Here is a 26773-nt window from a genome sequence, read left to right as displayed (position 1 = left end):
TATATTTAATTCAAAGGAGCTTTACTGGCATGATAAAATACTATAAGAACAGTTCAGTTGAGATGTTTTTTTTTATTATTTTGGAGGTGGGGGTAGAATACTGTAGGCTACAGTAGAGCTACATAGCCTACATCACACAGAGTAGACATACAGCCAGGATGTGGAGGCGGGCTATGACGCTGGGTGACGCCCTGCTAACATTGAAAGGGACAAAGCCGACGTGTGATATCGGCCGAGTGCCAGGAATGCAGTTTGGCCAGTTTGGGTCGGCGAAAAATCAATGGGCTCTCATAACAGTACGCTCAAGCACTCACGCGCCCCCTATGTTCCCGCCGCTGCATCTGGGGACCCCCAAAAAATTAGGTGGGGTCCCGACCCACAGGTTGAGAAGCACTGAGTTAGAATACCAGCCCCCATAACAGGTAGCATTGATGACGTCAACAAGGTAGCACACAGCTCCCTTCCCTCCGGTGTTGCAACGCAGTCCAGTTCCCGGTGGCGTTTGTTGTAAGAAACTTTTTATAGATTGCCTTTTAATCGTAGTTTTGATTCAATGTTTGTCGCGAGATCGGCTTTTATTAGTTGACTGTGGTTAGAGTGGAGGCGGGTTGTTGTAGATAACGATAGGCTGCAGTGCTTGTGCTATCTCCTCGGCTGTGATATTCCTCAACTTTATCACGTTCGTTCAGTGAGTCGCCCGTACGGATTGAACCTGTAGTAGCAGCTGTAACTTTATTATAAGTCATAGAGTAGGTCATATGCTTTGCATGACAACTCACTGTCTATCATAATGTGCCACATTATGTCATGATCGAAGTAAATCGAAGGAGTGGAGCGATTGAGAAGTGAGCTGGCAGGTTTATTTCGGTCTTTAAAAACACCACGGCGCGGCATTCACAGCCTCATTCTGGATTCTGATGTTCAGCATTTGAATCGCTGCACTTCAGTTGCCTAAAATAGAACCAGATAGACATAGACGGCAGGTCATTTTCACAGGGACATTATAGGAGTTTATTCCATGTAGTCCGTGTTTTTATTCCGATTTTCCCATTTGAAAAAGTACAGTAGAATAAACGGGCTGTGTGCGATCGAACGAGGAGAACTAAAAACTGCTGCGAAAAGCCGCGGTGGACATTGGACGCAAGTTTAATAGTTTAGAAAAGCATTTTTTCTCCATCGACTCTACTTTCCCGTCTGACTGAGTTTTGCTGTCAGCGTGGCTGAAGGTCGACGTGTACGCCCCGTGGTTAACTAGTGTAAACACCCACCCAGCTCAGCTCAGCTGTAGCCTACTGCCTGCTACTAGAAGAGAGAGAGCAGTCTGACTCTGACCGGCCACAACATGGGACTGGAGTAGAGGCACAAGAGAGGCTGTACAGGGGGGTCAGATTGTGTCTAGCGGGATAAAAGAGAAGCCAACGTTTTGATCATCCAGTTAATACTTGGAAGATTTTGAAGCTCAAGCTTCATTAGCCTACTTAAACTGCCAGTGGCAATCCTGGCTACAACTAAGGCAGCCATGCTGTGAAAACTAATTCTACTTTAGGTTTCCACATCAAAGAATAATAAAAGCAGGATTAACATTCATTTCAGAACTTCCTGTGCGGACATCAAGGGTGGCAGTTGATCTCTCCATCAGCAATGTCCTCCAGAGGGAAAAAAGACGACTGTCGTGTATGTGGGGGACCTCTCCAGGGTAACCACAGACGATGGTTGTATGGAGGTCAGAACAAGAGGGGTGGTCAGACACAGACTCCTAATGAGTCCCCGAGAGATGGGAGGCTGTCCAGATCTTCTTCTCGGAGTACTAGCCCATGGGGTAAGTGTGAAACAATATGGTATTTATGTTCACTGATTGTTGAATAGAATGATGAATTATTATGCATGTTTGTTAGCCATACTCCTGTGATTTACATCTGAATGTTTCATACCTGAGTAATTAATACTGTCTTTACTCATTTGATTTTTGGTTGCCACTCGGCCACTCGCATATATTGTTTCCATGCCTGTTTTAGTGACTACTTTCTGACTTACTGTGCCCCTTGCAGGTAGTACACTGTCTCTGGGATCATCTGTGTCTCTGTCCCAGTCCTTACTATCATCGCCCTCCCCCTCAAAAGGAGTTGACGTGCTCGCTGTGCTGACGCACATCCTGGGACAGCCGGTACCGCGAGGCAGTGGGCTCGGGGAGTTCCTGTGCGGCAAATGTGTGTGCGTTCTAGAGCGGGTCTTCAAGTTTGACTCGGTCATAGCCCGTGTGAAGGCGCTCTCATCCGAGAGGCTCAAGAAGCTGACCGATGAGAGGGACAAGGTCAGACAATGGGTGCGCCACAATTACGGCCACAGACACCCACACGACTTCAAGACCAAGGGCAGCACAAGTGAGGAGGACGGAGAGGCCGAGAAGGAGGGATACAGGGAGATGCTCCGCGATAACATGGCTCTTTCAGAGTACGAGTGCTGGTCCGAGAAATGGGGCACGTGTCCATATTTCATAAGAACGGGTAAAAGGTGTAGAAAAGGTAAAGGTTGTGAGGGGTGCAACGCGTTGCGGGTGTCCGACTCGGATTATGAGTCTGTTTGTGGCGTTCCCCGCCGCATGCCTTTCCAGGCCTTTTCCCCATTGGCCCTGTCGCGGGACAAGTCCCAGAGCATGCCGCTCAATTGGTCCAGGCCGTCATCCGTCTGTTCCAGCCCTGTGTCTTTGGCAGGGTCCTGTCTCTCCTTACGTGTTCCGTCTCGCACAGAGTCCATCCAGTCCCTGGAGTCGCTGGACGGTGCCGACCCATTTGACTCGCCAGATTCGCTCAGTCTTGTTCTTAAAGAACTGAAAGGTATTGAGGGAAAGCCGATCAGCTCTCCATCGGGGTGTAGGATCCCCGTTCTGGGAAAGAAGGAAGGGAGGTACTCCGAAGTGTCAGGCGAGACATTGTCACCCGTAGTGAACATGGTTCTGAAGTTTCCGGGAGCAGAGAATGGAGAGAACGGACAGGATGAAGTGGATGAAGAGACTGGCGATGTTCTAACAGAGCTGAGAGATGAGTTCATACCACTACATAGAGAAGTGAGTGTTTTATTTGCTCAGTACTAGAAAAACATTATTGTCTGTATGTAGATCATATATGATGTTTTGATCAAGGGCAATAACATGAAATATTATCGTATATAGGACAATAATAATTGACAAGACAGTCATGCTAACAATACTGTGCAAGGAAGGACATGTAGGACATGGTGACACACTGTAACAGACCCACACAAAATAAACATGCAAAGAAATTGACCGCTTGCATTGGCTGACCGAGCGGTCCAGCAGTGATGATAGTTCCATGTAAATATTGACTCAGTAGGCTGCACTTTATTCGGAATATGAAAAGGCAGTTAAACATTCCATGTTTAGAAAAATTTGGTGAATAAACAATGAAAAATAAAAGCCATGCATTAATTTGAAGTCCTTGTCATTTCAGAACACTACAGGGAGAGTACACCATGCATTCAGGCAGTTGCGAAGTCAGCTGGATCAAGCCATGGCCCGCATCAGGACCCTGGAGGCTGAGCTGAAACATGGCAGCAGCAGAACAACTGCTGACATGGAGGTCACTGGGTCAGAGGACTGGGCCCCAGTAAGTATCTTCCGCTCTGATGCACTGCTATTGATCCTCTTTTCTCTTTTCAGGCATTTAGATGAGACACTTGTCCAGAGCAACTTAAACTATTATATGTGCAGCAATTAAATATAACCTTCAATTCCCAGATGAGCATTACAAGCAATCAATCGAGTAAAAGGGTTCAAGCCATAGCTCCCGGACAATAGCCCTAGAAATATCAGAAATATGCTACAAGCGAATGCAGTTTGCGGCCGTTAGGTCGCAGTTACTATCAAAACCTCCATCGGTCTGTCTGTCTGTCTGTCACACATCACATCTCGTCACACTTTTGCCCTACTCATATATCTGCCACCGTTGCCCCTATCCATGCCAAACTTTGCACACACACTCCTTGGCTGCCAAACCACAACCTCCACCCCCCATTCCTCACATGGCCCTCTTCTAGCACCACCATGAGGCCAATTCTTGCAAAACACATTTTTGCTCCTACAGATTTTGCCCTAAAAATCACACAAAGCAGTACACAGTATCTCTAAAGTCATGTAATCAACATGGATCTGTCCCATTTCCCATATTCCCTCCTGATTGGCTACCATTGCCTTCAAAAGTTTGTGTATGCGACCTGACGCCTGACGTTCGCTTGTATCCCGATTTAGAGAGTCTTACTGGTTAGGTAGTTGTGTAAGATCGGCCATTACAAATACATTTTATTTGTATAGCACAAATATATTCTCATCAAACTTTTAAAACTGCTGTAGGTACAATGTCACATTGTACCCCCCCCCCCCCCCCCCAACTGTTTGTAACTGCCATGGGAATTGGCTTCTAACCCTTTTCACAGGAGAAAAACAGGTTTACTCTGCAATGCATTGAAGAAGCACAGATCCACAGTGTACGCCTCCATTTAGTCACATGGCTAAATGGCTGCTTCCCTGAGCCGCTCTAAATATTGTGTTGACGGAGCACAAATATAGCATTATGCAAGAAATGGCGGGTGGATGCACCGATCTTTGTCACTCTGCTAGGGTGTGTCTGTGTTAATGCAGGACTGCAGGTCGTGATCACAGGCCAAGAACACACACAATATACCCAGGATCTTCTCTGGAATCCTCCCCAACCAGTGGAGTTTGCCCAGGGCTGCCACTGGGCTTTTCATGTACGGTGTACGATGTCATTAACAGGCCCTAAAGCTGTTATTTGGTATCTTGTGTCCTGAATGACCTGATCTCCAGGGCTGTCACGATTATGACATTTAACGTGATGATTAATTGTCACTCGATTTACGAGTTTTGTCATTGACAATTACATTTCTGATTGGCTTGTAGGCTTCGAAGTCGCACATGGCAGATATGACACATAACCTAATATACAAAGAAATGACTGACATGTTTGACAACTTAATACTTAAAAAAGAACATTGATAGTGGAAATAGCTAATCTACCAGCTCACAACACGTTGTGAGCTTGTAGATCGGCTATTTCCCTCTACTTTCATATATGAAAAATGTTCAACTTGGAAACGATTATGACAAAATGATTGCGATTGTGTCAAATGATTGCGATTATACGATTATGTAATAATTTTGACAGGCCTACTAATCATAAGAACACACAATATAGGATCTTCTCTGGAATCATCCCCAACTAGTGGAGTTTGCCCAGGGCTGCCTCTGGGCTTTTCATATACGGTGTACAATATCATTAACCGGCCCTAAAGCTGTTGTTTGGTATCTTGTGTCCTGAATGACCTTCTCTCTCGCTCTTGATTTATTAGTGATACACTGTACAGTGAAAACCACTGTCACTTTTAATGAGTGCAATGTCATTTTGTCATTTTGTTTTCTCTAGTTGCCCCAGGGGGATGGTAGCAGTGTGCTTCTCCTCCAGAGCCTAGGCCACTCCCTTCACAGCCGCGAGCGTTTGATCCAGGTGGGCAGGGGCGTCACAAGGGGGGGGAAAGTGGGACTGAGTTACTAGGGCCCAAGGTGAAGGGGCCTTAATTATTTTATACTTTAGCTATTGAAAAATAAGTTCACAGCACGGCACCGAGTGCCGCGCTTCGAGCTTGTAGATCTGCTATTTTTTTTAAGTTGTGAAAATGTGTGCAAATCTTTGGATATATGTATTTTTTTAAGCGAACATTTGTAACTCGAATTTAGCTTCTGGGGGGTCCCTGGATCTAAATATTTTGAGATGGAGGTCCGTGGCCAAATACATCATTTTGGGGGTCCTTGACATGAAAAGGTTTGAGCACCACTGACGTAGAAACATAGGTGTTTAAAAAAAACCTTAGAAGGTTTTGAAATATTCAAAGACTTGCACAAATTTTCACGATTTTTCAAAAATAGCAGATCTACAAGCTCCGAGTGCCGCGCTGCGAGCTTGTATATCTGCTATTTTTCAATAGTTAAAGCACAAAATAATGGGTAACAATGTGTTGTGAATCCTTGTACCCGGGGCCCAGAATTTGGTGCGACACCCCTGCAGGTGGGTGAAGCTATGAGGGTAGACAGGAGTCAGTCATGCACGCATGGTGCAGAGGGTACTCTGTTTCAGCTGGGCCCCGGGTTCAAAGCTCACTGGAATGTTGTTTGTCTTACTATTGGCTGTACAACCTTTTAAAGGGACAGTACCACCCAACACTTTAGTGTTTGTTTCACTCACAGCTGAGTTTAATATCTTGAAATATGAATCGTACGACCAAGTTCCTCCTTTCTTGAGCTAGAGGTGATTGAAGGAAATAATGCCATCTGAGATTATTTATATGATCACCTCATTGCATATAATCTTTACTTTAACCATTTGTTAGCTAGTGCTATATTGTTGCTGCTTGACTTGTATAGACAAGATAAAACAAAGTTTAAGTTTTTAAATAAAGAAATCTGTTAATAAAATTATAATAGCAATTAAAGGTACTGGTACTAGCTTTCTATTAGCAACCTGTTATTGCTGCCAGGGGGGAATAAAGGCTAATTTGTTATGAAAATAGGATCTGTCTCCAAATTGTCACTTTCCATACATTAGACAATAATTTCCCATTTTCCCCAGGAGTGCATAGGTTTGATCAGGAGGCTGTGTGTGGAGGAGGGAGCAGGGACCAAGCTGGCTGATAGGCTGACTGAGAAACTGACAGAAAACCTAAAGGAAACTCTCTCTGATAATAAGGTAAGAGTTATTGTTGCTGACAATTTAAGTTAAATCTAGTAAAGATTTCTTTCAGTTTAACAGCATTAAATGTGGCTAAATTATCTACCCAGGTTGTTGATGTTGATGTACAGGAGTTTTGATAGCAGTCAAATCTCTGTATATTCATTCCACTCATACTGATTGAGAAGAGTATCTGCAACAGAGCAGAAAGCCCACAAAACTCCAAGTTAGATGAAGGCTTTTGGGTGCACGGCTCAAAGTAGCATAAGACAAAGAAGTAGTCACCAGCTCACAAGGAATCTCCTTTTCCCATGATTTTATTTACCTCAGATGGACAGAAGCAACGATTCTGTCCATCTGAGGTAAATAAAATCATGTGAAAATGAGATTCCTTGTGTGCTGGCGACTACTTCTTTGTCTTGCACTCATACTGATTAACATGTATCTTGTTTAGCACACAGTATTATATACAGGGATTTGCATAATTTCAGGATATTCTTATAAATGTAATGCAATTATTATTGGGGGGACAGTGGCTTAATGGTTCTAACTGATTCATTACCTCTGCCTAGTGCTTATCTCTTACCTAGCACTTCGTCTTCACAATACACAGATATTCTAATGCTGCATTCACACTGGCAGCTGCAAAGATACAGGCTACCATTCTTTTTCAATGTAAGCTAGCGACACCCATCCATCTTCAACCGTTTATCCGGATTTGGATTGTTCCTCTCCAGAGCAACATTAGCAACATCCTTCTGGGGGATCCCGAGGCGTTCCCAGGTCAGTGTGGAGATGTAATCCCTCCATCTGGCCCTCGGTCTGCCCCGGGGTCTCTTCCCAGTGGGACATGCAGCAAGGACCTCTCTAGGGAGACGCTCGAGAGGCATCCGTACTAGATGCCTGAACCATCTAAGCTGTCAACTTTCCAATTGAAGTAGCAGAGTTTCTCAAGGATGACTGAACTTCTCACGCCATCTCTAAGGGAGATGCCAGCCACCCGTCTGAGAAAACTCATTTAGTCCGCTTGTACCCGTGACCTTATTCTTTCGGTCATGATGACCCCCACTTCATGACCATAGGTGAGAGTAGGAACGAAGATTGTACGGTAGACAGAGAGCTTTGTCTTCTGGCTCAGGTCTCTTTTCGTCACAACAACAGTGCGTTGCAGTGACTGCAATGCCGCTCCTACTGCTCCGATTCTCCGGCTGATCTCCTGCTCCTTACCCCCCTCACTTGTGAACAAGTCTGTGACTTACTTAAACTCCTTCAACTGGGGTAAAGTCTCATTCCCTACCTGGACTGCACAATCCATTGTTTTCCTGATGAGAACCATAGCCTCAGATTTGGAGATACCGATCCTCATCCCAGCCACCATACACTTGACTGCGAACCTGTCCAGTGAGAGCTTAAGGTCCCGGACTGATGGTGCCATCAGGACCACATCATCTGCAGAAAGCAGTGAAGCAACCCTTAGCTCTTCATGTCGCCAGTGACATGAAGATAGAAATATTTTTAGCTACTACAAAAGCTACAACAGCTACAAATAAGTTGAGCTGGTTTCAACTTCAGCTACAAAGATGCAAAGTAACAAACACGCTGTGTATCTTTTTATCTTTTGAATCTGCCAGTGTGACTGTGAATGCAGCATTATGAAACAGGATGGAATATTTGTGTTGCCTGTTACCTACAAGGCTACCTTGATCCTTCTACTCCTTTCTGCTGATTCAGTTTAATCTTGTCAAGCCGATAATTTAACTTAATTCCACTGTAGCATTCATTGAAAGCTATTCTTTGTGTTTAAGTGTGAAATATGACTGTCTGTAAATGTGCTGTGTGTAGGGTGCCTTGGAAGGTTTGAGGTCCGAGATGAACGAGAAGGAGAAAAGAATGGAGAGAGAGGTGGAAGCACTGAGGAAGGCTGGGAGAGACCGGGAGAGAGACCTCAACACACTCAATGCTGTGCTGCAGTGCAACCAGGATGTTATCAATGTAAAGAAACACACACACACAGGATATAATTATACTGTGTTTTTTTTTAAAACACACCATTAACACATTCACACACTGCGCACATTGTACTTTTTCATTCACACAACTCGGGTCTTGTCAGAAGTGTTACTTAGACAGGCCTGCGTTCCATGTTGACCCCAGTCAAGTTCAAGGGCGGAGTCCCCAGTCTGGTGGTCTCATACATGCAAACTGAATAGCTATTACCCATCATTCCCTAGGCTATATATACTTGCACTTTTGTCACACCAGACGAAGGCCGGATAGGCCGAAACGTTGTTTTTATACCGCTGTTGAATAAAATTATATGGGGAGCTGTGAGACAGTGTGTGGATCCATTCTTCTCCCCAGGATCTGCGAATGCTCCTGGGAGAGAAGGAGCGCATGCTGAAGGAGACGGAGAAAGAGAGGGAGGTGTGGAGACAGAGGGACCAGGCCATGGCAGCAGTGCTGAAAGAGAAGGAGGCTATGCTCCACTGCCTCAAGGTGGAGCTAGAGAGCTGCCAGAGAGATGTACAGGTGAGGGGGCGATGAATCACTGGCTCAACAGAAATCCTGCAGGTTTGCGAGAAATGTCACACCCTTTCTCACAAAACATGCTGCATTATGTTGACAGAATGATGCATGATAATTTCTGTGTTAAATTCAGTCAAACCTTTCCCCGTTCTTTGGTTGATTGAAGAGTTAATGCTGCGGTTTTCACTTCCAATCCACCCACCCTCCCTACCACAGCGTTTTCCTGCCACATTAGTTTGATCTGTAAATATTGACCTTAGTTACTGGCTGGCTGCAGGGAAAGTTTTCCCTCATAACTTGCCTTTGCTGTCTTTACAGGCTCTCTCCGATTCTGTGATTGGCCAGGGATTGCCAGGGGGCGGGGCCGAGCCAGCACTGGCCTACCAGTTGAAAGAGAAAGAGAGGCTGCTGGCGGCCTGGATACAGGAGAGAGAGCAGAACAGCACCACCTTATGCCAGGATGTCACCAAGCTCACCGCCACCCTGCAGGACTACCAGGTTATGGTGCAGGTGAGAACTTAAATGAGTAGTTCACCCCCAAAATGTCTTTTTTTCTATTGATTACTCACACCATGGAGACTTGAGTAAGAGTTCAATAATATTTTTAGTTTTTTTTTTTTAGACAATAATCCAATTTACCCCAATTGATTCCGGATGGGGACCCAAATACTTTTGAGTCCCCATCCGGAATCACTGGGGGTACATTTATTTACAACCATATGCTTCCTCTGATAGACATAGCAGTGTTTATTTATTCATTCTAAATGGGAAAAACATGTATAAATGTGTTTCTCATCAGAATCAGCAGAAGAGCCACAGCCAGACTGTGTCCTCCCTGACGGAGCAGCTGAGAGACGCTCGCAGGGAGCTGAGGGAGCATGGAAAGGAGAAGAAGCAGGCAGAGAGGTCTTGGCAGCATGACAGAGAGGACAGAGAGCGTGAGGAGAGGAAACTGAGGGAGAGCCTGGAGAAGCGAGACAAACTCATAGAGGTAAGCGCTTGTTACGAATGGTTAAAGTGTTTCACCTTTCAACACTATATCAGCCGCGTTTCCCAAAGCAAAACAGGCCTTGCGGTCTGGGTACAGAGAGTTAGTCCCATTCCAGATGCTGCATGTCTTTCCCATCTCTCTCTCTCTCTCCCCCACTCCGTTTCCTGTCCATCTCTACTAAAAACTATTAATAAAGCTTAAATAGATCTTTCATAACAAGCAGTGTTAAAGAACACCTGGAGCGTTCTTAACACCTTCTTAGCGAATGTACATACACTATGTAGATGTATAGACATAGAAGACCTGCCAACCTGCATGGTTGCAATTGCAATTCTAGGTCTCTGTATGTAGTTGTGAAATGCCCGCTGAAAACTAGGCAATTCCGGGGATGGGCGCGGTATAAGAAATGAAACCAAAAATGCAGCCCTCCTAGTAAAATAACTTGTGGCCGCAGGAGTTTAGCTGAGTGCTGGAGCTGTCCCAAAATCTCCTCAAATTGTACGCAGCTGGGTGAGCTGATCAGCTAAACACTCGAAAACAGACGTGAAAAGCAGCATCCACCGTAGCGTACTGACTACAGAGGTACTGTAAATACGATACGGGAGTAATACGAACTTCTTAAAATTTGAGCGTAATGTTTTGAAACATTGATTGGCCTCTTTATGAGACCTGCTATGGTGTGCGATAAACGACTAACGTAGCAAATAATTGTTTCTTTTTCCTTTATGATTTTTGTATTCAACATAGCTAATAGGGCAGTTATAGAAATAATACAGGACCATTTTCTCTTTCCTTTTTCCTACATACAAAAACAAACAATACAGTACAAATTCACAACCGACATAACATTTAACACCCAACATTTAACACCCAACATAGAGACAAGTCCTGAGTTGGCACTTGACACAAACACTCAACAATCCCCATATTCCTCCCTCACGGGTCTCTAGTCCCTGTTCACTTCACCACAGACATAAAAAATGATCCTTAAGTTAATAACAATAATATTAATTCTATTATTTCAGCAAGCCCCTGTTGCATACCTTATAAAAGGAAAAGACAATGTCCGACAAAGACGACACGGACAGATATCAAAAAGATTGTCTTCGCCCCTCAGTGCTGCCTCACCAGGCATTTTGCACGGAGTGCAATTATAATATTGAGCATCAGCCACCAAGGAGCTTCAGGTAATGCATAAGATAAACCTTAAACCCTCCTCTGAGGTGAATTCAGGTTTAACGTGTCTGCTGTCTCCGTGACTGCTGTTGTGGAGTATGAAGGCAAGCCCGGGATTATGCTTTGTCACACAGCCGTGTTGCGCGGCAAGCAACGGGTCGGCTATGTTCACTGTGTGACCCCGGTCGTATACCGGTAAGTACAATGAAGCATAGGGCATTAACTCAGTCGGTGCCATATTTAAAGTGGGATGACCTCTTATATTGCCGGTTCGCCAACAAAGGGTTAAAAAAATAGTGTGCACGCTGGTGCACACATTCGTGCACAGATCATGCACTATGCATGTGCATGCTTTTCACAGCTTTCAAACAAAAAAATCCGCTTGGAAATCCGTTCAGGCATTCAGGAGAAAGGAGCCCTTATGTTTTCTTCAAATGTAAACAAACATGGCTGCCATGTTTGAAAGATGGGGTTGGTATGGGGGTTAAACATGCAATTTCGCGATCGCGATCATGCCTAGTACACTGTTGGAGGTCCAAATTCTTTTTTTTCAAAAAAAAATTTTTAAAAAAAAATTTTTTTTTTTTAATTATTTAAAAAAAAAAGACGTTCAGAAGACGTCTGGCAGGGAGGTCCATAGTGAAAAAGACGTTTTAAAGACGTTTTTATCATAGAAACTTCTTTTTTGGCAGGGTATGAGTTAATCAGGCTATAAATAAGGAAAATAAAATACTGTGCAGCCTGCTCCTATATATTCTCAGTTTGTCTGGTTCAATGTGGGTTATTGTAACATCTTGCCTCTATTTATGTAAGACATGCAATGTATTACATTTCTGATGTGAAAACATAGCTGTTAAGGGTCGCCCCCCACCAAAGCGTGCACGCAGAATGGTACTCAACATAGATTCACAATGTTGGCAGGTTTGATATAGATGAATGGTTGGATATACAGTATACTGTATATATTATATGTTGCTATGTTAGCCCATGTTAGCCCATTATAACTAGATGGCACTGGGGACACCAAAACGCTCGCCCTGGGGCAAATCCGGCGGTATTCACCAGGTATTCCTAAACGCAGCCTCAGTAAACTATGCCTAAAACTAAAATTAACCTCATTCCTAAACTTAACCTCAGTAAAACTATGACTAACCCTTGACTAACCCTAACTAACATGGTGTCGTTCCTTTCACTTATGTGCATCTATCTATAGGTTCATATTATAGCCTGTATAGAAAGAGGAAGGAGGGTATTGTTGTCATGGCATCGGGTGCAAACAAATCACCCAGCTCCATATATTGGCACAAAAGGGGGCATGCCCATAATGGACATGACTGATGAGATCGCAATATATGGACATAAAGGGAACAAGAACAAAGACAAATACAGAGATCTCCACATAATGGATGGTGTGAGGGCAGCGTAGCGGCCTGAACCTCTATTAGTCAGGGAATTTTAATAAAACCCTGGGAATAAATTCCTTACCAAACTATTTCTTCACCAATGTGTTCGTAAAGGTGTCTAGTAACATATCTAACAAAGACTGAAATTCAACATCCCTAGCAAAATATTTGACAGCTAGGGTAATTCTGGGTCTCATTCACTTACCGTACTATATACACTGTACTATGAGGGAAAAAATCACTCCCAAAAATATGCTTTAAGTAGCATGTTAGGGGTCTAACTAGGTGTTTTTAATTATTCTGAATCCATTGCAAGCATTTGTTTTGTACGAAAATCATTCATTGGGCCAAAATCAGACGCAAAAAAACGATGGTTTAGTGATGAGTCATCACTTTTCACAAGGTGTATGGGGTCCATTTTTGGCCCAAGGAATGTTTTTCGTGCAAAACAAATGCTTGCAATGGATTCAGATTAAAAACACCTAGTTAGACCCCTCACATCCCACTTAAAGCATATTTTTGGGAGTGATTTTTTCCCTTATAGTACAGTGTATAGTAAGTGAATGAGACCGAGAATTACCCTAGCTGTCAAACATTTTGCTAGGGATGTTGAATTTCAATCTTTGTTAGATATGTTACTAGACACCTTTATGAACACATTGGTGAAGAAATTGTTTGGTAAGGAATTTATTCCCAGATTTGACAGATATTCTGCTATTTTTCCCTGACTATATTAGCAGAAAATAGCCGAGATATACAAGCTCATGGCCATGCTATTTTTACCAAATGTTCATACATTTTTGCTGAATGTTTGCTTAGTGTGACATGCCCAGAATTGGGGCATGCCATTAATGGTTAAGAGTGAATCAAGCTTAAACATTTTTCATACCATGAATGATTAATATTGCCTTTATTTTTCTTCAACACAGCAAATCCTCCTAGACTCTGAGGAGCGTGACCATCTCTTCAAAGAGCTGCAGCACAACCTGCTGAACAAATATGAACCCATGACAGCCGTTAAACACACATTGTGATTGAGGGCATTCAGCATACCGTAGCATGAAGAGGAAACAATGCTCATGGTCTGTATAGAGATGTTAGACTAACTTGCACTTTGGCACCACGTTTGCATGGACATGTTTATTGTGGTGTACGTTTGAGACCAAACTTATTTTTCTTCGTCATTGTTGAGGTACAGTAGGTCTGTGTGGAGATACTGGATATGCCTTTACCTAGTCTGGACCAAAGGAAGTTTTTATTTGAGTACTTGACTATTAAATGAGAACTGACATTTCAGCTGTGTAGAGTGGAATATAAGATTATTTATGGCGGGGCAATAGTTTGAAATAGTTTATTGATTTCTTAAAACTGGAGATGCATCACTTAATTTATGCAAATTTAAATTCAAATGTGTTGATTGTTGGATGGTTGTTGATTCATTTCTGAATCGCATGTTTATTGATGAATTCTGTATCTATTTTTTAAATTCTTTAAAGTGCAGTCATACTGTCTTATTTGTGTTTCTTTCATTTTGATGAGCCTTTTTAACTACAAATCTTGCCATTTTTGTTTACAGTAGCTACTTTTACTTAAATTTCAAGACGGGAATACACCTAAGGACCAGAAATGATTAATTTATCCAAAGTAATGTGGCTCAAATGTTTTATTTGGGGAACTAGCTTTAATTCTTTTCCTTCTTTAAGCGTGTTGCTTTACTGACTGTAACTCTTTAAGTGTGATGTCATATTCATTTTCTTTCTTTTTTTTAATTTAAGGAAATAAAACGCTCCAGTCTTTATATCCGGCTACATTTTATTTCATTGATATCGTAGTGTAGCATGTAGGCAATGTAGGCAACATGATATGTGTTGAGCTCATTGACCTGTGGATTTCCCTCTCACATAACGGAACCTAATCTCCAGCTATTAAATTACAATAAAAGCTGACCTCAGGAATGCCCTCCCCAATCCGCACAATGGCCAATCAACAGCCTAGTTCTAAAGTTTCTAGTTACTTGGGGAACTGTTGCTATGGAGCTGATACAAAAGTGTTAGGGTTTGCGATGGTTTACTTTTTTTTATTTGTAATGCATGCAAGGAGCCAACAAGCAACTGTAAATGGTGTTTGAGCAGGGAGGAGGAATGCAGGTGCAGTCCGTTCCACTCGGCTCCGTGACCATCGGGCCGCGCCCGTGGCACAATGCCACGGTGCGTTCCATCCACCATGCCGAACGCCTGCTGAGGCAAACCCATGCGGGACGAGGGTCAGGAACCAGCCGGCCTCTGAGCTGCACTGTCGGCTTCTCTCATAAGGACAGAGACGTACGGACAACAGAAGATGAGAAGGAAGAGAAGGAAATTGGGAATGATTCCATTTGTAAACATCAGCTGGCAAGGCCTTACACCACTGGGACAATGGTAAGAGAAGCAGAGGGCCGGTTTACAGAGGTATAGCCTGTAACGTTACCACAATGGTCATTCTTGTCTACAGACCTGGGCACTAGTATGCATATTATAATAATAGGTCTGCTTTGTATTTAAAAAAATGAACTAAAGATGCAAAAACAATCAGCAGGCTAATTCACAGTTGCAGCAATAGTGTTGGTCATTCTATTGTTTAGAACCAGCAATTAATGTACCCAGTTCACACTGCCTGAGTTTGTCATCCAGATGAGTTTTGTGGCATGCAACCTGCTACGGAATGAATGCAACTAGGGTCACATGCATCTGCAGCGGGTCCACCGTTTAGCCCGCCAATGATGGTGTCCCATTTTGCAACATTATTATTAGGCCTATTGACCTTCACTTTCAAAATTAAACTTTGTTTTTAGGTCTTCTTGCCATTCATTGACCAGAATAGATTTAGCAAAGGTGAATTTCATGTATTTTTCACGGTACAAAATAGTACTTGAAATACAATCTCTGGTAGCTTACAAGTATGTTGTATTTTATTTTAATACAATAGTATTAAAATCATATGTATGTAGCCTATATTTAATAGTGTGTTATTGCAAAGTCATTACACTATAACAGTCAAATTATTTTTTGTTGTCTCCCTCAAAAACAAGTTTGACACTCTTCCTTCTGTTTAGTTTCCTCATGGCAGCCAAACCACAGGTGTGGTGCCGTTCCCCCCTTCCAGTTTGCGTGAGCAGTGTGCGGAGGCCAGCGTTGCGGTGGCTGGTGAGTACATGCGCAGAGTGCGGGAAGTGGAGGGCCAGCTCCGCAGGCAGGCAGGCAGGGTGACACAGGAGGGAACCAAGCTGGAGAGGGAGAGGCGTCACCTGGAGAAGATGATACGCAGCTTGGGGTGCGACCTCCAAGTCAACACCAAGAGTGTGGAGGGCAGAACCCAAAGACCGGCCACTGTTGAGACGGTGAGTGACTTAGAGGCAGTCTGATCGTTTCATTGTTGTTGTTTTTTAGTGTTTTTAAAGATTTATTTTATTTTATGCCTTTATTTATAGCAGTGGTTCTCAACCTGTAGGTCGGGAGTTCTCAGTCAGTTCTGCGTTCTCCCCAGGTTGGCAGAGGGAGACTGGCACCCAGGATTACAGCTTAGCCTTAGGCAACTGGCACTGGATGAAAAATGGGTTACAAAATCGTGGTTATAAAAATGGAGAGAGAGAGATGGGGAGTGACATTAAAAAAAAATAATAATAATTACCTACGTCATCCCACAAGGGAAATTCAGCTTAACCCAGCTGAACCCAGTGCTGCCCACAAGGAGCGCGAGGGGGGAGGGGAGCAGTGATAGCTGGAGCGGGGAATCGTACCTGCGACCTCTGGGACCTCCGGAGTCCTAGGTATGGACACTAACCACTCAGCCATCACTGCTCTAAATGCAGCAAAGGCCTTCAGGATTGGGACTTGAACTTGCGACACGCAGTCAGACTACTAAGTATGGGGAAACAATTACAATACATATAGTGTATTGCCTAATTATATTGCAATATAATGCATTATTCTCCTCACTGACTGTCCTTTGGATGACTGTGTTCAATAAGACAAACAATGTAATGCTGCAGGAAAGGAAAGGTAGACAGGCAGTTTAATCTTTGACCCAGAGTCATCTATGTCAACAAGTTGTGCATGTGATATGATGATGAATACTGTTGCAGGAGAGAGATGGTGCTGATTACTTGCTGGCGTGCGAGAGACAAGAGCTGTCTGATTTGAAACGGGATCTGGAAGGAACCCTGAGAGACACTGTGACCCAGCTACAGGTGACTAAATATCCTCTGGTCCTCTTTATCAGCTGACCCAATTCTATTTAGTGCACCGCAATCACACCCACAGGCTGCCTGCTATCATTCCTGTCCCTGTCACAGCTGTCAAAGCAACCTATCGAATCCAATTGCGTTTTCGGTTCTGCATAATGAATGAATTGGCGCGGACGCTGTAAACTAAAGACTCAATTACCCAGACATCCTTCTCTTCCCATCTCCCACAGACTAGGGATGGGACGATATGAACGTTTCATGTCATGATTATTGTGACCAAAGAAATTGCTCGATAATAATAATCGATAATCAAAATATCCCCAAACATCATATCACATCCATTATCCTGGGGCGGAACATTTGCCCAAAAATAGTCGATCTACAAGCTCACAACTCGTCGCAAGCTTGTAGATCGGCTATTTTTTGGCAAAGAGATTTGGTAGAGATTGAGGGAAAAAAAGACTGTATCAAGTACTTTATTTACAGGTCCTTTTTTACCAAATATAGTGTGTTTAAGCGGTACCGGATTATATGCAGCTCGGCAAATGAAAGGCGAATTGATCCCAGTGCATGACGGAGCACGATTTCACGATAAATTAAATCTCCACGATATGATTATCGTGAGTGTTTTTAATCGCAATAAATGATAATGGCGATTATCATCCCATCCCTCCCACAGACCCTGGGTCAGTGCAGCAGGCAGCTGTTGGGATGTGCCTGTGAGAGGGCTCGTGTCATACAGCTGCTGCCACACAGTGGGTCTCTGTCTTCAGGAGGACGTGGCAGCGCTCCCTCCCAGGCTAAAACGGACCCGGTCAGCCCCTTCACACCAGGTACTACATATTTCACAACAACCATCACGATTAGGAGGGATGGTGGGGGGCTACACTCTGTTACATTTAAATGAACTGCTCCTTTGCTGTAAGTCAGTGGTTACTCAACCTTTTGAGGCTGTGACCCCCAAAATAATCATATTTTAACCGGGGACCGCCCGCCCTGACGAGCACTAAGAGTTGAGGCATTACATTATCTAATAGTCTCTCAAGAACAGACTAACTGAGCTCCAGTTAAATCAGTCAAAAGGAAAGGAACAAAACAGTAGAGGGTGCTGTTTTCCATTTTCTTTAGATGGCTAGCTATAACACGATTCTATTGATGATGGCTATCTATAACACAATTCTATTGTTCTATCTATTTCTGCCTCTAATATTTGACAATTTGGCCAATGTTTAATTTGTCATTTTAGAGGTATTAAAAAGTTTTAAAAGTGCTTAAATTGTCACTTTAGAAATGTGCAGACACCCTCTATACACTTAACACCTTCTAAGCCTGGCCGCACTCCCTCGGACTTCCTACTGGGTCCCCTCAGCCAATCGTCTATTCCCGTACTTCGCCGTAATTTATGAAATTAATCATAATTTTTTGAAAAATACAGTCGCAGGTCGTGCTCTGTCTCTTTAAGAGACGTTGTGCAATCAGATCACGTCAGAAACGTGATGACGTCATCGGCTGGCTCTGCCACTGGCTCCACGAGCGGCCATTACGTTCCCCTTCACTGTGTGTGCTGCAGCCTGGTTTAGCCCATCCCCTCAAGAGTTTCGACCAGACGACAGGCGAAATCAAGGCTTCGGAATGAGTGGAATACATGGAATTAGATCGATGTGCGTGCGACGAGGACGTAATGTACTTTCGAACGCTGTTTTTTCTCGCGGATTACCCCATCTCGCTCCATGCAAATGAACGGCAGAAATACAGCCAGCAGCAGCTTCTAAGTAAGTGGCCGCCCAAACACGTAGTGTGTGCACGTCCTGCTGGCTTGCACTGAACGACCCGCGCGCGTTGTTTATCATTTGGTGTGTTTGTTTTTTAAAATATGTTTATAAATAAACCGCTGATTGCACGGCAGTACCGGGGTTCAGGGGGTTCTGCCGCGGCATGTTGGTTTGTTTACAGTTGAGTGAGAAAACAATGTTGCACATTAAGTTAATCATCTGGGGACCTCCCAAGAAATGTGGGGACCCCCCATGGGGTCCCCACCCACATGTTGAGAACCACTGCTCTAAGTAACGCTGTGCCCGCAAATCAATTGCTCTACAGTTAAAGGTCCAAAGAATGTCCAATGTATGTATGTCCACAGATTGTCAGAGGATTCTGGAGTTGGCTGCCACGGCTGTGAGTCAGTCCCAGCTTCTGAGGGAGAACATTAGACAGATGATAACCAGCGCCATTATCAGGCAGAAAGCCGCCCACCGCTGTGTTAATGATGGCCTGATAAAGAAAATAGCAGAGACCATCACTCATAAGGTAAATAAGGAAAACGCAACAAAGGATATGGACCAAAGTTAAATTCAATATGGAGTTTAAGGTTTAAGGCCTGTCAGGCATCAGAGCCTACAGTATGTGGTATACGCCTGGACCGCTAGGCCATCGGGCTCCCCTTTGTTGCGACCGTCAGGTCCCAGTTACTATGAAAACCTCCACCGGCTGTCTGGTCAGTCCCTCCGTCTGTCCGCCACATCACGTCACACTTTTGGCCCTACTCTTATCTCCGGCACCGTTGCCCCTATCCATGCCAAACTTTGCACACACACTCCTTGGCTGGCAAACCACAACCCCTGGCCCTGATTTCTCACATGCCCTTCTTCTAGCGCCACCATGAGGTTGCTTTTTGCAGACAACATGGACACTGGTCAATTTGTGTAAACATGCGACCTAACGGTCGCTTATCTCCCGATTAGGGAGTCTTACTGGTGTGTAAGATTGACCACTTGTCTACTTCTATGTCACAGCATAATTTCTATTTTTCAGCAAAACTTAACACTGATGTCCACAGCTACCAGGCAGGCCATGTTTCGCAAACAACGGGAAATCAACTGTATTCGCCACAACCACGGTAGAGCACTGGTCAGTATACATGTTTCTTCCTATCGCCAAAATAAAAGTCTGGGTTTTCGAGGCTAGTATACATGTGACAGAGTCGTTCATTTGAGTGCTCTATGTGAGATTTACAGTATATCGTTGTGCTTGTTTCTTTAACATTCATTAAAAAGTATAGCATAAACATAAATAAAACAGAATGATGTGTCTGATTAACTATTCCCTACAATAACCATGTGGTTACGGTGGACTTCTCTAAAATGTCAAGATGTTTACCTACACCTACTGTATAGACAATGTTTCTATTTTACTGTATGTGTTCCCAAGGGCCCAGAATACAGTGGGGATGTATTGTCCAGGGAGAAGCTGAACAGGCCTCTAGTGCAGGTCTACCATAGACACCCTGGGACACAGTTACCTGAGGCTGCTCATCTCATACAGGTAAAACTGCAGCTCAAGTCGGGCACATCTACAATGATGCTTGCTGAATTGCAGTGGTGTAAAGTAACTAAGTACATTTACTCAAGTAGGCTACTGATTGATTGATTGAAGACTTAGAAGTTTGCATAGGAAAAGGTACAGTTTCATGACGGTACAGTTCACTGGTACAAGGTCTACTAAAAGGAGATCCATGAAAAGACTAAGCTTATTTCCACAGGAAACCATTTAAGTATCTCATATAACATTGAATGACAGACGAATAGAACACAGTACTATGCAGTAGATATGTAAAGAAAAGAAAAATGAGAGAACAAAAAAAAAGAGTCTAAACAAACAGTAAGTATATACAAAGAAGGGGCAGGGGAGGGTAGGGTTGGGCTATGTTAGTTTTTTTTTACCAGTTGCGAACGGCTGCTGCCTGTAAGTGGTTTTTCAGGGCAATTTTAAAGGATGCTAGTGATCCACACTCCTTTATGGCCTTCGGTAAGGCTTTCCACATTTTGGTGGTATAGCAGAAATAAGAGTTTGGGTTGAAAGTGATCTGTGGCGCTGCCTCTGGTGTTGTAATTATGGACATCCTTAATGTTTATAAAGTATTTTGACAGGTACTTGGGTATCATAGTGGTGTAGTGTATCTTGTACACCAGGCCCATTGCAAGTTGCTGTACTCTGTCATCTACTCTGAGCCACCCCACTCTTAACTGGTGAGTAGCGGTGAGGTGAGTCTGATAGGGAAGGTTAAGCAGGACCCTAATTAGTTTATTTTGGGCTGTTTGGAGTTTAGTTTTCAGGGCTTGTGGGGCGTCACGATACCATACGTGGAATCCGTAGTCAAAGAGGGGCTGGATTATTGCACTAGCTATGGTCTTCAGTGTGTTGAAATTGACCATTGGGGCGATCCTCTGTAGGAAACGAGTTCGTTGGTTGATTTTATTTATTACTTTAGAAGTCATCTTTTCACTGGAAAGATTCGCTTCAAGGATACATCCTAAGTAAGAGATTTTGTTTTTTCGTGTTATGACCTTGTCACCCACTTTGATTGTGAAGTTATCGACTTTTTTGAGCTTTTTTGAGTGAATTGATAATTTGTTGTCGTTGCCATGTGCAGATCTTACTTAGTTCAGAGTTAAGTGTCTTTTCAACTGTGCTTGAGTGCTTTGAGGTATCTTTTATTTTACTGGAGTATTTAAAAAATGTTTATCTCAGAGGAAAATCCATTACATCTCAGAGGCAAATATATACTTGTACTCCACTACAATTATTTGAAAACCTTAGTTTTCTAGTTACTTTGTAGATAATGATTATTATTAACCACTTCAGCCCTATATCCTATACATTTCAGCCATTTGAAAACTTGTGAAATGGGACATTCTGCATAATGAGTACTTTCTACTTTTGGTACTTTAAGTACATTTTGATACCAATACTTTACTCAAGTAAATTTAGAATTACAGACTTTAACTTGTAACAGAGTATTTCTACTAGTGTTTTCTACATTGCAGTATGAGTACTTTTACCACCACTGCAGCTCAAGTCAAGTCAAGCACATCTACAAGCTGAGGCGAGAGTGTTTTCTGCTGGTGTTTCAGTCAGTGTATCAAAGGGTGCGTTCGGAAATGCGCACTGGGTGTGTGCTCAGTGTAGTGAATGCGCATTTCCGAACGCACCCTTTGATACACTCTGACTGAAACACCAGCAGAAAACACTCTCCCACAAGCTGAGCATGTCTAAAACATGCTGATCAGCTAACCGTGGGGTTATGTGTGCTTCCTAGGGCAGTGCAGTGCTGAGGCACTGTCTGTTGTCCTCTGAGGATGAGCTGGCCAGACTGCAGGGCACCTGCCATCATCTTCTGGACAACTTGCATGGCAAGACGGTGGCAGCCCAGGTGGACTCTGCCATAGTCCGCATGAGGCGCCAGCGTGTGGATAAACGAGCCATGCCCACTGTCTTCCAGCAGGGGGCATACTGAATCAAACCCCTTGTATTGAACAGTCTCACTATGAGAGAAGTGCACGTGTTAAGTGAAGATGCAAGTTAATGTGAAGTAGTGATGTGTGAAAGGGAAGGTTGGATGTTGATGATGGAATAAAAAGAAAACTTGATTAATTACATATCAGCAATAATCTGCACAGTATTGGGATGTTTTAGATACATTTCTTTAATGTATTGCAAGAAACTTGAGTGGAGCTTGTTTTCCTATACCTACAGTATCAACTTTTCAATCCTCAAAATATTGTACAGTTTACAGTTTACAAGGTAAAAACCTCTGAAATCTTTGGTGGTGTAAGATCTTGGATCGTGTATTTGCAAAACGTTAGCTGAGTCTGTATAAAGTAGTATCTTGACTAACCATGTTATTGAAATTTGCCCAAAATAAAACAGAAACATTAACAAATGAGTGCTTTACTGTATTCACATCTAAGCAAACATACTTTTGTTGGAGTCTCCTGGTAATACTCCCCTCCCTGCTTATGCACTGCAAAATTCTGTGTATTAATTCAACTCTGGGAGTGTACAGATGGACCCATACGGTCCATCCTGTACACTTTCAGAGCTGAATTAGCACTCAGGATTATACAGTGTACCACTTATTCAGTTTCCCAGTCATGAGACTGCTGGTCACTTGACAGCCCTCCTACCAAACTTTACGTCTTTCATTAAGAAATAAGGGATTGATTCAATCAACATTACCTTCTGTGTGTGGAAGACTACTTTGCAGTTTGTGAGGTTCAATTTGCTAACTTAAAATTAGTTTAAATCGAGTTTAATCGATTTAAGAGAGAAAATGGTCCTGTCAAGCCACTTTTAGAGTCAACTCCCATGCTTGCATGAAGGAAAGTTTCTCAATAGGCCACCGTAGACCAAACACGGCTTTGCCCGGCACCATGGTAACTTCAGGCTTGTCACTGGACAGCTTACCAAATTGAATCAGATCTGCTAGGGTGGGGAGACTTTTGGCACTAATTAACATAATATCAAGAGAAAGTAGGAGAGGACTGATCAGATCTCAGTAGCTTGGTTGGGTGGAAGGAGAGACAAAACCCGAAAGCAAACAACCTGGGATAATACTGATAAGGACCACCAGGAAATAGGTTTGAGTGGAAAAGAACATATTCTATATCAAATAGCTCCAAGCTAAGATGAGTGCAGCAACATTGATATAGGCAATAGCAAGAAGAATCTAGTGAGTTGTACAGTTTTGTCTTTGTTTGGAGAGAGACAATAACACAAAGTGATGTCGAAGCTCCTTTGTCCTCTGCTTTTCCTGTGTTTATTCCCAGCTGTGGGTAAGTGAATAATATCCCTCTGTGTGTGTGGCGCACATGCACAAGTGCATGCTTGTACAATACAATTTATTTGTACTTTTTCAGTATCCAAATTTCAGGTTTTTCAAATATTGATGAGAATGTCTCGCCACTCAAAGGCTATTCTTTCAGTGTTTCTGATGGTACATCTATGACCTGTCTTTTTTTATTTTTATTTATTTTTTCTTCTTTTTTCTGATGGTAAACAATCTCTGTTTCAGTCCCTCTGTTCTGTTACACCTGTGTGTTCCCTGCGATCTCGCCTCTGGACTGCATCAGGTATCCTATGAAGTGTCCTCCAGGCCAAGTATGTCTGTCCAGCAGAGCTGTGGGCCAAAGAGGTGAGGCGGCCTCAAGTTACTGTGCACCATTTAACCACAACGGTACAGGCAAACAGTTTGCCTATAATGACATGTCCAAATGTCAGGGTTAAAGTTGTTAAATATATTCAACAAAACGAGAAGATCTAAGAAAGCTAGTCATGGTGAGTGTGCGTATGTGTGCTTGCGCGTACACGTGTGTGAGATCACTATACTTGTTGTGCGTGCCAAATCTGATTTCATTTCTTATATACAGACTTGTCAGTGCTGATGGGTTGCTATAGGAAACAGCTTGGGTATAAGTTTATTTCCTGTCAGCTTCTGATATTCACAAACACTGCAACAGGAAATAAACATGGACCCATTTAGAATGTGTGAAAAGAATATAAGGGTTTATATATGCATTGCTAAGCAACACTTAAAATAACAAAAACTAACACACAGCTTTCAGCCAATCAGACTGGTTGATCAAAAGCAAGTGCTGCAGTATAAAATATAACAGTCTTACAGTACCAATGCATTTTTAAGAAAAGCCCATCCCAGTGGAAACATAATTTCAAACCTTGCCAGTGTGTTTAAACACAATGGAAAGTCATACACATCAAATCCTCTAGTTAGGTTATCCATTGTAACACCAAGAGTGTAGAACACCAAATAGACCTGTTATGTTTACACTCTCAAAACTCTCAAAGTCAAATAACAATGAGGATTTCACTGTGTATACAGGACTTGTTATTCCCTGTACAGGACATTCTGGGTCCTCTGCCCTGTCAAGTGGGAGCTCTGGTAGATTTGAGGGTAGAGGTAAATCTGCATGGCCTGAAGTGGCCTTTGTTAGTTTGAGGAGGATATAAAATTAGAACATCCCTCAGTGTATAACTAACACCAACATGTCCACGTGCAAGCCACTTAAACTTAACCCCCGATTGTTCCAGTTTTTCAAGCAGCTCATTGCATGCTCATGGGGGCACAGTGGTGCAGTCTGTAGTGCTGTCACCTCACAGCTAGAAGGTCCTGGGTTCGATTCCTGCCGGGGGCGCTGTGGGTGCTGGGGGCGTGTTCTCTCCGCATCATCAGTGCCCATACCCTAGGTGGGGTTGGCAAAAGGGCCTTTCTGTGTGGAGTTTGCATGTTCTCCCCGTGTCTCCTAATGTTGGTACCCTCACAAAAAACATGCAGTAATCCTGGTCTCTATACTGCCTCCCCCTGGCCAGCCGGGGCGCCTGATAGAGGGCAAGGAACTATTGGAATAACGTGTTCCTTCCAAGCGTTGTTCAACCAGGGGACACTCCCCCCTGTCCCTGTCAGGTGATAAGAAGCAACTTGGACTCCTCGTGCATAGAAGGTCCGAGGCATGAGGTCAGTCCGTTGTCTCCCCAGGTTGGCAGAGGGAGTGTAGCACCCAGGATTACATTATATAATTGGCACTGGGTGAAAAATGGGTTACAAAATCGTGGGATAAAAATTCTGGGGGAAAAAGCAGCTCATTGACCTAAGAGGCTGCAGGCCAGTGGTAGGAGGCACCCTTTTTCAAGGACTCCCAGTTTGATTTGCTTTTGGCCACGATCATAAGATCGGACTTGATCATAAGTCCGACCTCTCAATATTCCGACCAGGTTAGCATTCACCAGCGTCGGCAGGTTAGCATTTCACCAGGTTAGCATTCACCATCGTTAGTTTTACTGAGGTTAGGGTTAAGTTTAGGTTTAGGTGGGTCGGAAGAATGGGAGGTCAAGATGGGGTTGTTCTGGGGGTCAAATATGCATTTCGCGATCGAGATCATACCTAAATTTTTTAATGGAGAAAAGAAAAACACTTGTATAACTCGTCAAACTCGTCATTGGCAGTCTTTAGGCTATTTGTCTCTGCCCAGCACCAGGCCTTTTAACTTTGGATCATGTGCGTGCTCTCTTTATTTGTTTATTTACAATGGCATCCTGTGCTCTCAGGCCTCAAAATATGCTCTGAACTGTTGTGCACTCCAAATGCAAATCACAAATTACATAAATGTGATTAAAAGAATCAGTGGTATGTGCATGCATGCACACACACACACACACACACACACACACACACACACACACACACACACACACAACTATGGTTGTTGTTGTGTCTTCACCACACACTAAACATGAATAATTGTGTTTCCAGGAGACTTCCGCGTGGTTCTGTATGAGAAGAGCTGCGTCCTTCCTGCCCTGTGCGGTCTCAGTGGTGAAAAGTACACCATGGGGCTCAACTTCACCTTCACCAATGAATGCTGCAACACACACCTGTGCAACACAGGCGGAGCTGCTTCTCTCGCCCCCTACTGGACGGGCACACTACTCACACTTCTTATCTCGCACTCTGTGTGGTGATTGTGCACAGCCCTGTGGTTCTCAAAGTAGGGCCCTTTAGGAGGTTCCAGCGGGTCCCCAGCAAAATGAATTCATATTGCATCAAAATCAGTTTAGCCACTTTAAACCTACGTTGGCTATTTAAAGATCACAATGCGTGTGAGCTTGTAAATATGCTATTTTCAAAGAATCTTGAAAAAATTTGAGCAATTTGTAAAATGTTGGAAACATTTTCAGAACGCAAATCTTTTTTGAAGTGGGGTCCCTGGCACAAGTCATATTCAGGTGGGGGGGTCTGCGGCCAAATAGGCCATCATATTAATTTGGGGGTCCGTGACATTAAAGCAGTGGTTTTCAACCAGTGATTCACTGGTCTTTGAGGGGGTTACAGGTGGTCCCCAGCTAAATGATG

General features: G+C 43.4%; 3 protein-coding genes across 5 annotated transcripts; all 3 read left to right on the top strand.

Moving 5' to 3' along the window:
• Positions 1-461: 461 nt before the first annotated feature.
• Positions 462-14643, top strand: LOC308280557 (uncharacterized protein). 2 transcript variants are annotated; one of them, XM_080720886.1, is made up of 11 exons: positions 462-507; positions 1594-1819; positions 2049-3064; positions 3468-3623; positions 5457-5537; positions 6657-6773; positions 8598-8747; positions 9117-9284; positions 9600-9791; positions 10081-10272; positions 13781-14643. In XM_080720886.1, the coding sequence occupies exons 2-11, from the start codon at positions 1642-1644 to the stop codon at positions 13883-13885; spliced, it is 2355 nt and encodes a 784-aa protein (XP_080577012.1). In that variant the 5' UTR covers positions 462-507; positions 1594-1641; the 3' UTR covers positions 13886-14643. The 2 variants fall into 2 exon arrangements, with proteins under 2 accessions (XP_080577012.1, XP_080577011.1); XM_080720885.1 differs by lacking the exon at positions 462-507 and having other exon boundaries at positions 678-1819.
• Positions 13857-22627, top strand: tektl1 (tektin like 1). 2 transcript variants are annotated; one of them, XM_080720902.1, is made up of 9 exons: positions 13857-13933; positions 14984-15268; positions 15943-16227; positions 16972-17076; positions 17753-17906; positions 19211-19377; positions 19882-19977; positions 20278-20391; positions 22166-22627. In XM_080720902.1, exons 1-9 carry the CDS (start codon positions 13925-13927, stop codon positions 22361-22363), a joined length of 1413 nt encoding a protein of 470 aa, XP_080577028.1. In that variant the 5' UTR covers positions 13857-13924; the 3' UTR covers positions 22364-22627. The 2 variants fall into 2 exon arrangements, with proteins under 2 accessions (XP_080577028.1, XP_080577027.1); XM_080720901.1 differs by having other exon boundaries at positions 13874-13933; positions 14949-15268.
• A 1002-nt stretch (positions 22628-23629) lies between these two features.
• On the top strand, positions 23630-26382 carry LOC308297966 (sperm acrosome membrane-associated protein 4-like; the record flags this gene model as incomplete). Its single annotated transcript, XM_080741530.1, has 3 exons — positions 23630-23681; positions 23921-24040; positions 26174-26382. The coding sequence occupies 3 exons, from the start codon at positions 23630-23632 to the stop codon at positions 26380-26382; spliced, it is 381 nt and encodes a 126-aa protein (XP_080597656.1).
• Positions 26383-26773: the final 391 nt, after the last annotated feature.

The sequence above is a fragment of the Nannobrachium achirus genome (assembly GCF_963921795.1).
Source record: "Nannobrachium achirus genome assembly, chromosome: 2".
Lineage (NCBI taxonomy): Eukaryota > Metazoa > Chordata > Actinopteri > Myctophiformes > Myctophidae > Nannobrachium > Nannobrachium achirus.
The sequence above is the reverse complement of the archived record's forward strand: the minus strand, read 5'-3'. Positions and strand labels throughout refer to the sequence as shown.

Excerpts from the sequence above, each read along its gene's own strand:
- LOC308280557 (XM_080720886.1), top strand. The coding sequence starts at position 1,642 with ATGTCCTCCAGAGGGAAAAAAGACGACTGTCGTGTATGTGGGGGACCT. Across the intron at positions 3,624-5,456 it reads GGTCAGAGGACTGGGCCCCA|TTGCCCCAGGGGGATGGTAG; the intron begins GTAAGTATCTTC and ends TGTTTTCTCTAG. Across the intron at positions 8,748-9,116 it reads GCAACCAGGATGTTATCAAT|GATCTGCGAATGCTCCTGGG; the intron begins GTAAAGAAACAC and ends TCTTCTCCCCAG.
- tektl1 (XM_080720901.1), top strand. The coding sequence starts at position 14,969 with ATGGTGTTTGAGCAGGGAGGAGGAATGCAGGTGCAGTCCGTTCCACTC. Across the intron at positions 16,228-16,971 it reads GACCGGCCACTGTTGAGACG|GAGAGAGATGGTGCTGATTA; the intron begins GTGAGTGACTTA and ends ATACTGTTGCAG. Across the intron at positions 19,378-19,881 it reads CAGAGACCATCACTCATAAG|CAAAACTTAACACTGATGTC; the intron begins GTAAATAAGGAA and ends TCTATTTTTCAG.